We start from the raw sequence: 8033 nt of genomic DNA on the forward strand, positions 1-8033 counted from the left end.
AAAAGGATTTTAATATGAGACAAATGCGGTGTGTCAAAATTTTAAAAGATTATTATTGCACTATTGAGTACCATTCAGGAAAAAGGAAATACAACGGCAGATGCCTTAAGCAAAAAAAGTAATAGCAGTTTGTCAAATCTCCAAGTATCTTCCATAACATCCTTGATTGGATGGAGGGCAATGAATGTGAGTTTAGATATTGAGAGTATTAGAGTGTTGATTGCTATAATGAATATACGACCAGTGATGAAAGAGATGATACAAGAAGCACAACCACATGATCCAAAATTTGCAGATATTAACGAGAATGTGAAGAAAGGAAAATATACTGATTTTAGACTATAAAGATGATTGACTTATGTGTGGTGAGAGAATTTGTGTGCCTTATGTTGATGATCTACGTCAAGAGATTTTGGATGAAGCTCATAATACACCATACGCTATGCATCCTGGAATAACCAAAATGTATCAGACTATGAAACCTCATTATTGGTGGCCTGGAATGAAAAAGGAAGTAGCAGAATTCACAGCAAATTGTTTGACATGTCAACAGGTGAAAACAGAACATCAAGCTCCAGCAGGTAAGTTACATCATTTATCCTTTCCCTAATGAAAATGGGATCGTATTACTATGGATTTTGTTATGGGTTTACCTAAGACTCGGAAGGGAAATGATGCTATATAGGTTACTGTTGATCATTTGACAAAGTCTGTTCATTTTCTACCTATTCGTTGAGGTTGTACACTTGATCATCTAGCTATATCTATTATTTCTAACAGGGATCCTCGATTTACATCACGACATTGGAAAAGTATTCAAGATGCCTTGGGTACTAGGTTAAATTTAAGTACAATATTTCATCCTTAAACGGACAGTCAATCAAAAAGGACAATCCAAACTATGGAAGGTATGTTAAGAGCTTGTGTACTTGAATTTAAAGGTTCTTGGGACGAATACATTGCTTTAATGGAGTTTGTATACAATAATCAGTTTTATAGTAATATTGGCATGACATCATATGAAGCATTATACGGAAGAAAGTGCAGAAGTTCGTTGTATTGGGATAAAGAAGGTACGATGATCTTAGAAGGGCTTAATATTGTTCAAAATACGCTTGACAAGGTTAACATTAAGAAAGAGAAGTCGAAGGCAATATAAGATCATCAAAAGAGTTATGTTGATCAACACATACAAGAAATGGAATATTAGATTGGTAAAAAGGTGTTTTTAAAAGTATCTCCTCGGAAAGTGGTGATGAGATACGACAACAACAAAAAACTTAAGTCTACAATACATGGGACCATATGAAATTATTTATAGAATAGGACCCTTAGCTTATAAGTTAGCATTATCTTTGGAGTTTTCTCATATTCATAATATTTTCTATGTTAGTATGCTAAGAAGGTATCGTTCTGATCCTACACATGTTTTAAAAGATACTGAAATAGAGATTCACGAAAATGTGAGTTATGTGGAAGAACCCATAGAAATTACAGGTCATAAGATCAAATAGTTGAGGAATAGGGAGATACCACTTGTTAAGATATTATGGAGGAATCACTATAGAGAGAAAGCAACACAGGAAACAGAGGAGAGCATGATACGTCACTATCGCTACCTATTCAATGATACATGTATCTAATTTCGAGGACTAAATTTTATTAGGAGTTGAGAGTTGTTACATTTATATACCTAAAAATACATACACATTTTCATATTAAATATAAATATAATTGTATAGGAAGTTAAATATCATAGAATTGATAATCTGTAAAATGATTAAATTTTTTATGTGTCCTTGCATGATATACACTTGGTATTAGAATTTTTGGAAATTTAGGCATGCATGTTAATTATTTGGATTATGAATCTATATAATACAATATATAGTAGTAAATTTTTATTAAATATATTTTTGTTATATTTAATGTTATTAATAAAAACATATACACATATAAATCTGAAAAATGTAATATCCGGGAAAATTATATAAATATTATATGTTAAATGAATAAATATTATGTGTTTTATAAGTTTAAAAGTGATTATTGCCATGATATTAAATGTTGTAGCTGTTATGTGTGTTTCCATGCGAACCAGAAAATTTTTCGATTGATTATTATGTGTTTAAACTGCAATTATATGAATCGATCTGTAATCATGACTCGTATTTACTTGCGTCTTTATCGAGATATTCGTTTTATCTCGTTTATGTGCATTTGAATGTATTTTATGCGTGTTCGGATTTTTCTGTTAACTTAAGTATCGTTTTCGTTCTCGAAAACGAACGGACCGAGACCCCACTGAGACGTTAAAGTCCATACAATTCGTGTTTTTATTCTTATAATATTATCTATATTTCAAACACCTCGTGTTTTCGTATTTTTGAATTATTCGCAATTTTTGGGGAATTTTGATATAAATTTTGTATTTTATCACTTTTAAAATTATTCCCCGTAATAATTATTTGGGGGCCTAATTATTTTAATTATGGGAATAAAACACCCTTAATTAATTTGGGGATATAATTCTCTGATTAATATAAATAGCTGTAGTTTAGTTATTTTATTTATTTTAATAAAAATAATTCAGAAATTTAAAAGAAAATCAAGAACAAGTGGGGGTGTTCTTGAGGGTAGGAATTAAAATCAAAGGTTGAAGGTGATTTTGATATCCGTTTGTGACGCTCGAATAGTTGATTTGAAGCTCTTTTCAAGCTTTAGCTGGTGATACACACATCATTAGCCAAGGTTAATTCTTCTGTGATTTCATTTTTTCATTTTTTTGTTATTTAAATTCAGTTTTGAAGATTAAAGGATTGTTTGATGATTTGGTTTATTGATAATTGTTCCTGGGATTACAAGGAAATGTTTAGCATCTTGTTTTGTTAATTTTGATTCCGATTTGAGTAAGTTTGAGTTTTAAGTTTTTTCGATTTTTCAATTCGATTTTTGGAGGTTATTATGATGTTCTTTGTAATGTTTGATGATTGGGTTAGTTTTTAATTATTCCGGGCTTCGTTTTGATACCGAGAACTCGAGTTTTGGTGTCGATTTGGTTAAAATCGGGTTTTTCCGATTTGGTTCATCGGAAAGGAGTTCGAATTTTGCCGGAATTAGAGTTTGGATTGATGTTGGAGTCGAATATTACCAGAACTGAGTTTCTGGGGTGTTTTGGGACTGATTGGAACCAAAACCAGGGAATTTTGGTTGTGTTTTGGGGGCACCGGACTTCCGGGAAGTCGCCGGACGTTTGACCGGAATCTGGAATTTTCTAGAAACCGGCGAAACGCCGGTCACCTTCCCCGTTCTCCGGCGAAGTTCCACCCCCCAGGGCCACTGTTTGATTCTGTGAAGAAGAAGACTTGAGTCTAAATTCTGTTTTTATTAATTTCTTGTTACTTTTATTTCAAAATTCATTTTCTTATCTCTAAAAATCATTTATTTTATTTTTTAAAATCATTTACTTATTATTTTAACTTCTCAAAATTATTTACCTAATTATTTTAAATTCTAAAAATCAGTTTCTTTTATTATTATCAAAAATCTAATTTGGTTCAATTATTTATAATTTATTTTAGTTTATTATTTATGAATTTAATTAATTGATTAATTCAATTAATAGATTAATTTTATTTATAAATAGTTAAATAAATGTAAATTATTAATAATTAATTCAAATAATTCCTAAAAATTATTTTTAAGCTTTTAAAAATTATATTCTGGTATTTAAAAGTCAATTAATATTATTATTAATTGATTTAATTCTATTTAATTCTTATTTTATTCGTAATAATTAAACCGTTTGTGGGTTTAATACGAAACGTACGCGTACAAACTCAGAAAAACATTACGCTTTCAATAAAAATACTTTTGAGACCTAATTTATTTTGTATTGCAATGTCGTTCGAATTGTTAGTCCTTTTGAGTCGGTATCTGATCGGTAAACACTTTTATTGACCTTATTTTAATTCTGAACGTACTGAAACCTATGTTTTGACAACCTGACTTATATGTTACATGAAATATGTGATTACGTGATATATAAATGACATGATTACGTGTTACGTAATATGCATGCTATATGTTCACAGTTTTAAAATTCCATGATTAGTTATAAACGATCGGGTAGATGTCAAGACGTATAGTTGCGTTGATTGAGTTTGGTTCTGTCAATTAAGATAGTCCTTTTGTTTATCGAATCGAGTAGCAAGGAGCGCGGTGAAGTGTTAGACGGAGATAGTAGCCAGCAGCTATAAACTAGAGTAATAATTAGAGGTTATCGAGCATACCAGGCAAGTACCCCTAACTTCACCTATCGTTCAAGTGACGTTTATTTCGAATTATATTATGCAAGTATACATACCTGCACTTATTATTCAAGTGATACTATTATGAATTTTATTCTGCAAATATCTATATCTTCACTTATCGTTCATGTGATGATTATTCTGACTCTATTATTTAATTTATATACTATACTAAGTTCAGAATAGTTAAATGTTTTTACATTTCGCTACAACTTACTCTATACAGTGAAGTTTTGAATTGAGATTAGCGAATAACTAATTGTTCTGATTATTTTGCCATTGGTTATTGAGATAACTCTGGACCATGAGAAAAGGGGAGTTATGTGGTTAAGGATGTCATTTTATTAGATTCATTTGATTGAAAATTGTTTTTTTATGGGTTGGTGGTTGCGTAAGAGGCTGTGGCGGCGGTCCAGCGTGAGCTATGTGTTATACAGGATATAACACCTTGCTAGGCCGATATGTGACTTGGTTACCCATTTTTTTAGTTGGATATGCTTCGGAATACCGGTGTTGCTCCACGGCTGATCACCGGCGGCAACACACCGTCGTTCGAGGATTCCAATCCCAAAATAAAATGCATATGCAAATGTTATTTATTATCAAAATGTATATCAGTTTTTAATACTGTTCAGGTATTGTGGTTTGGTTTTGTTCATCATATATATTGTTTTGTTGTTCTAAATCATAAGGTATATACTGCTTGCTGAGCATTTCTTTCGCTCATACTTGTTGCATATCCTGATTCTTTCAGCTAGGCCAGAGCAAGCTTGAGTTCCAGGTCTAACCAGCAGTGGTGTGCTTGTAGATAGTTTGGTGTGTTTTCCAGGTAGAGAGTTTGGGACGCTTAGCTAGACTAGAGGTTTGTAATAAAATTTGAATAAATGGTAAAACTAATTAGACTTATGGTTTGTTAAAACATTTGGATTGTATTAGTGTCTGTTCATACTATAACATGTGATCGATCCAGTTGCATGCAAGGGGTCATATTTATTATATTATTCCGCTGTGATTATTTTATTATGGATTATTGGCTAGTGACCCCCAAATCTAGACCCCGGGTTTGGAGGGCGTCACAAAAAATGGAAATAAAATAATATTTTTAAATATAGTTAATGACTATAACTAATAGCACTCTAACCCATTGCGTTCAATAAAATTTTAGAACCATTTTACTATCATGGTTAGTGTCCACAAATACATAGATATAGATTAGTGTAAGTTTCTACTATTTTATTTCTCAAAATAGACACAAGTTTTTTTTGTTCTTATATGTTAAATTTGTTAAAGTAAAAGTGATAGTGATTCATGCTCATTTGGTTGCAACTTATATCAACTGTACATATTTTATAGATTACCCTAAAACCTAGACTTTGCATGATATCAAGTTTCGAGTGGTAAATGCTACAGGTTCGCTAGCTAATGTTCCAGACTCCCTAGTAAAAACGTGAACTTATATTTTTAATAAATATATTTTGTCAATCTAAAATTTGAATATTGGATCCATCCCGATATATATATATATATTATTGGATATATTTGAGATGTCATGTCTAATATGTTTCATATTTAGTTTTCAGATCTTAACTAACAGGAAATATCAGTTCTTACTAAAATCAGGACTTACTGGAAGTCAGGACTTAAAGATATCAGGACTTAGATTATCAGAAGATAATATCAGAAGATGGATATCAGAACTTAAGTACTGGAGGACTAATAGTTAAGGAAGGAAGCTGATTTACGGGAAAAAAGATCGAAACTAATACGGAATAAGATATGCATGGAAAGAGTTCGAGGACTAGAAGAATTATATAAAATATCTGGTTAATATATTTTAGGAGACAGAATTATATTCCATATCAACTAGAAGTTATCTTGTAACTGTGTGTCTATATAAACACAGACATAGGTTTACTCTATAAGAGTTACGATCATCGAGAAGATCATATATTGTAACCTAGCAGCTCTCGTGATATTTATTCATCACTGAGAGAGAACAGTTCCATTGTAACAGAGTTTATTATATCGAATACATCTGTTTTCTGTTACTTGTGCTTTAAATCGATTTAATTGTATTCTACACTGTATTCAACCCCCTTCTACAGTGTTGTGTGACCTAACAAGTGGTATCAGAGCTTATCTGTTAACACACATACAGTAAAGATCCAAAAAAATCATGTCTGAATAAGCAGAAAATCCAACCAAGCCTGCTAAAACTGAAGAAACTCTAAAGACTCAAACCCATAGTCGATATGAGACTATCAGGGTTCCCATGCTGAGACCGTCTGAGTATCCCATATGGAAAGTGAAGATGTCTATGTTTCTGGAAGCTACAGATCCAGAATACCTTGACAGAAATTATGAAGTAGTGCATAAGCCAACCAAGCTCTCTGTTGTAGTTCCAGATCAGCCAGCAAAGACCATACCAATGGAGAAAAGTGAATACACAGCTGAAGATATCTCATCTATTGCCAAGGATGCAAAGGTAAGGCATTTATTGTATAGTGCCATTGATAATGTCATGTCAAATAGGGTAATTCAATGCAAGGCTGCAAAGAAGATATGGGATGCTTTGGAGATAAGGTGTCAGGGAACTGATGCAATCAAGAAAAACAGGAGGACTATACTCACTCAAGAGTACGAGCACTTTGACTCAAAAAGTGATGAGTCATTAACTGACTTATATGACAGGTTTGTCAAACTCTTGAATGATCTATCACTGGTGGACAAGGAATATCACATTGAAGATTTAAATCTAAAATTCCTTTTAGCTCTTCCTGAAAGTTGGGATTTGAAAGCTATAATTATATGAGATAACTATGCTCTTGATGAAACTACTCTTGATGAAATTTATGGAATGCTCAAGACTTATGAACTTGAGATGGATCAAAGAAGCAAGAGACATGGGAGAAAGTCAAGAACAGTTGCTCTTAATGTTGAGGAGGAATCCCCCAAAGTGGTTGTCTCAAAGAAAGGAAAAGGAAAGGCTCTCATCATAAAGTTTGATTCAGAATCGTCAAGTTCTAATGATGATGATTCAGAAACTGAAAGTCTACCTGAAGTAGATGCTGATGAAGAGATGATGAAGCTGTGTGCTCTTATGGTGAAGGGTATCACAAAGACAGCCTACATGAAATTCAGAAGGGGAAATAAGTTTTCCAGGAAAGGAAGAAGTTCTGATATGAAGGGTTTCAGAAAATCTGAAGGCAAAGGAGGAAATGTCAAATGCTACAACTGTGGTGAGAAAGGCCACATATCTTCTGACTAAAAAAAGGAAATAGTGACAAAGGCAAGGCACTTGTCACAAAGAAGAAAAGCTGGACAGACACCTCATATTCTGAAGATGAGGAGAACTTTGCCTTGATGGCAAATGCTGATAGCAGTTTTGATGCTGTTAAGTTAAAGGTACCACAAACAACTTATGCCTTTCATACTGATGATATTACTGAGTTGAGATTATATCTTAAAACCATGTTTATTAGTTACAGAGATCAAACTTTAACATGTGAAAGATTAACTTCTGAAAATCTTGCTTTTAAAAAGAGGAATGATTATTTAGAAAAAAAGTTAGTTATGTTCAATCAAACTCAGAAAGATAGAGATGATGCTTTCAATATTAGAAATGAAGTGCTAAAAATGAATAAATCTTTAAAAACTGAGTTAGAAAAGGAGGGAGAGATTATCAGGACTTGGACTAACTCTGGCAGAGCAACTCAGGATATA

At 32.4% G+C, this 8033-nt stretch overlaps 1 protein-coding gene across 1 annotated transcript; it reads left to right on the forward strand.

Moving 5' to 3' along the window:
* The first annotated feature begins 358 nt into the window (after positions 1-358).
* On the forward strand, positions 359-1159 carry LOC141695638 (uncharacterized). Its single transcript, XM_074499871.1, has 2 exons — positions 359-581; positions 942-1159. The coding sequence occupies exons 1-2, from the start codon at positions 359-361 to the stop codon at positions 1157-1159; spliced, it is 441 nt and encodes a 146-aa protein (XP_074355972.1).
* Positions 1160-8033: the final 6874 nt, after the last annotated feature.

Source organism: Apium graveolens, chromosome 11 (assembly GCF_009905375.1).
Source record: "Apium graveolens cultivar Ventura chromosome 11, ASM990537v1, whole genome shotgun sequence".
NCBI lineage: Eukaryota > Viridiplantae > Streptophyta > Magnoliopsida > Apiales > Apiaceae > Apium > Apium graveolens.